Consider the following 3,720-nt stretch of genomic DNA (forward strand, 5'->3'; position numbering starts at 1 on the left):
GATAGTTTCTGAGTGTAGAAAGTTGTTTGGACTGCAGTAGCAATACACACACACAGAGCCATTAAATATTTCATAAAATTAAAACAACGGGCTTTACCAGCAGTTAAACATTTTGGTAACTTTATTTTGAAGGTTAGATCTAAACAAGAAACTTGACGATTAATTATGTGTCTGATAAAATAGACTTTTTATTTTATTGTATTTTTTTTAATTAATAAAGTTAAATTTCTAATTTTTGGAGTTTAAAATAAACTGGACCCCATCAAACATAGTGCGTGCTTTTATTTTGTTAATATTCAGAGTAGTACCTGCAGATCACTGGTGTGTCTGAGGAGTGAGACTCAGAACTGCAGGGTGCACATGTTTCAATACTCCTGGCAGCCTGGGCGGGTGGAGTTTGTTCTTCTAAAGGCCAAAGGCTCATCAGATATCCATGTGGTGTTCCAGATGTTCTGGTTGGTGTTAAAATTGGACATCTGTGATAATGTTTGGTGACTAAAAATGTGCAGCTGCCCGAGTGAAGCAGGGGATTGATTAAAGTGTTTTCATGAGCCTCACCTTTTCTTACACGTCATCAAACAGATCAAAAATACTTTTATTAAACTGAGCAAAATGCTCATTATTTTTGTGAGCTATGTGAGTGAATCTGAGGATTTATTGGAGATGCTCTGACATACCTAGTCTAAGGTGAGATCCAGGTCTGACCTGGACTCCACACTCAGATCCGGTTCTTTCTGTGATTTGCTTTTTGGCTGATGGTCAGCCTCGGCGAGCAGCAGGAGCAGTTGGATCAGTGTCGGGTCAGGAGTCTGACCTGTGCGTGACATCAGAATAACACCTGGTCCAGTCTCAGCTGGAGGATCTGGGTCTGCTCTGAGATGTGACACAATGAACCTGTCAGAACATCTTCTGCTTCTGCTGTCCTAAATAAGTTGTACGTTGTGTTAGAGAAGATTCTCTGGCTCTGAGTCAACAGATGGTTCAGCTCTGTCCTCACAGTGGGATCAAACCTGATCCACTGAGCTGGACTGGCACCCTGATTAATCTGAGACAAATCCTGATCAACTGGAAATAAATCAGTTTTCTCTTGAACGTACGGGGCAGACAGACGCTGCTGGTGTGGATCGCTCAGCGCTCTGTGATGAAGGCACATGAAGTCAGTGCGTTTGTGCAGCAACCTGTAGCTGCTTCCTTACCTCTACCAGACTCCGCCCCCTGAAGTCCACGTCAGTCCTCACCCCGTGTGGGTGGAATCAGACGTGGGTGAACCACTGTGATCCCTTCAACAGTTACAGAACAAACAGAAGGACAGGTTACGGCTCTATAGGTGAGTTACAGAAGTGGTCCTCTATCTGCAGGTGGACAGTCCGCAGCCTCACAGCTGCTGCAGCTTTTCTTCATTGTTGTTGTTGTTATAGAGGTGGTGGAGGCCAAGGCCCATCTCCAGACCTGACTGCTTCCTCAGTGCACGTGGCATCAGCTTCTTCTTCAGAAAGAGTTTCTGGAGGAAGCGGTTGCTGATGCTGAACGGGCAGTAGCTGTGGATGAAGTACATGAGGCCGACGCCTGGCCCGGCATAGTAACGCGCCTGTGGCTGTGGCTGCAGTAGCGCCTGGACGATGGCGTTGATGACCGGGCTGAGGTCCGGGTTGGCCTGTTTGGAAAAGCTCTGGAACAGATCCATGGTCTCGGTCATGTAGTCCTCACCGTATTCGTCAAGCAATGCCGGGGACAGACTTTGTAGTAGCTGCTTGTGCTGCTGCTCCCAGTAGGTTTGGTTACTGGAATGACCTGAGGATAGAAGAAGTCAGTGTTACCATGACAACCAGCAGGACAGCATCCTTCTCACAGATCAAGAACATTTTCAAATTTACCGTTTTTACATAACCACTCTTTGTCTATGCAATAAGATTCCTGGAAATAAACCCTCCAGCCAGATGAGCATTGTGCTGTAGTGATGGGTGATGACCAGTAGGGGGGGGGGGGGCTCCTTGTCACTAATTCTGCCCTTCAGTTTCTTTTGTTTGTACATCTTTAGGCCTGAGTCCCAGGTTTGCTGAGCCTGTGAAGTGTGCAGGTGTCCTATCTGAACTGTGTTGCAATTGCACAGGTGAAGGTGAGCTGATGGTGGGGTTTACCTGTTTTGTACGAGGAAGGCAGGATGGTGGACACATGGACTCCCCAGGGCTCCAACTCGTGCCTCAGCGTGTTGGTGAAGAGGTTGAGAGCTGCTTTGGATGCTCCGTATGCTGCCAGGCATGGGAACGGCTGGTCACCTAGAAACACAGGCAGAGCGCTGCTGTGACATCACGCTCACACTGACCAGGGACTTCGCTTGGTGTTCTCTCACTGCAACAGATTCGGTAAAACTTTCAGCTGTCTTTGTGGGACCTAAGCAGCTTCCATCAGTGATGAAGTCCATAAGATTCAGCTAAAAGCCCTTGTTGACCTCCAAATGAGAAAAAAATTCATCTGATAAAATTGACAATGACTCCTTTAAAGAGTTTTGAGTCACTTTTGAGTCCATGTGCTCAAAAACCATTGAGGGCTGGCTGTTACATTGCAGCCTGTAGATGAGAAAATGTGGATTTCAACCAGAAGAAAGAAGCGTTAAAAAACGTTTTTTGTTTGTTTGGACTGAAAGCGAGGTGAACTCTCAGATATAATGTGTCCTGTGATGTCTGCAGGAGCCCAGCACACTGTGTGTGGAACAGCTGAAGCTGAAGGATAGCTTTGTGTTGCTTGTAAACATCAGGGGTCCTCATGTTGTCAGAGGAAGAACTCACTGGACTGAAGAACCATGTGGGTTGCACGAGATCTGGATCTTTAGGGTCTGTGTTGCCAGTAGCCAGTCACAAAGACAGTTTGTTCCTGTTTCTTTGCTTGAATCTATACATTTTCAGTTTCTCTCCATTGGCTTCCTGCCAAATTCAGAATTGAATTCAAAATCTTACTTCTAACATACAAAGCTCTCAACAACCTAGCTCCATCTTATATTACAAAATCCTATTGTTCAATTTGTTTGCAAACACATTAGCAATTGGTCGTTAGTGCCCTGATGGCCGCTTGCTATTTACAGGGGACTGAGTGATACCCTATTTTTCACCATACAAGTTGCACCTTTTTTGCATAAATTTGCAAGTCCTGTGACTTCTACACTGAAGCGACTAATATACGTATGTTTCCCCATATTTATAACCCAATTTTTGGCTGAGAGCAATTTCATTCAGTCTGACATGAAAAATAATAAACATTACCATTTGCAGCTGCTAGACGGTCTTAGACAATTATGGCAAGCCAAGTGTCTCATTAATAGGTAAAAGTGGCTATTAATGAGACACTTGGCTTGCCACACAGAACCACCTTCGTCTCGCTCTGGAAATCCTGGAGCAAACATCTAATCAGCTGCATTTCGCTGCGCTGCCCAGGCGAAATGCAGCTGATTTGGCCGTCAAAGTGCATTTATTAAGGAAAAATTCAATTGAGACACACCTTTACTATAATGTTGAGTGAACAAATAATTGTTTTTAAGTTTTAATCTTGTTAAATTCTTGTTAATGTCCTCCCGAGCACGCTCCCGCGGTCGGCATTTGGTAGCCAATCGATTTTTGATACAACACCAGCCCACGTTTCTGGGTGGTCAGCACCAGGACTTAATTTGTAAACTAATTGATACAGAACAAAAACAGTAGGCTGTCCCGGGGGGGGGGGGGGGGGGGG

General features: G+C 45.2%; 1 protein-coding gene across 1 annotated transcript in view; it reads right to left on the reverse strand.

Annotated features, from left to right (window-relative positions):
* Positions 1–238: 238 nt before the first annotated feature.
* The window catches only part of LOC119430299 (corticosteroid 11-beta-dehydrogenase isozyme 2-like), a 6,008-nt gene continuing 2,526 nt past the window's right edge, over positions 239–3,720 (reverse strand). Inside the window, exons 2-3 of the mRNA XM_037697743.1 lie at positions 2,139–2,276; positions 239–1,791 (exon numbers count right to left, since the gene is read on the reverse strand). Coding sequence (XP_037553671.1) covers positions 1,376–1,791; positions 2,139–2,276 — 554 coding nt within the window. The 3' untranslated portion in view covers positions 239–1,375. The remainder of the gene's footprint in view (positions 1,792–2,138; positions 2,277–3,720) is intronic.

Source organism: Nematolebias whitei, chromosome 2 (genome assembly GCF_014905685.2).
Source record: "Nematolebias whitei isolate Nwh7 chromosome 2, NemWhi1, whole genome shotgun sequence".
NCBI lineage: Eukaryota > Metazoa > Chordata > Actinopteri > Cyprinodontiformes > Rivulidae > Nematolebias > Nematolebias whitei.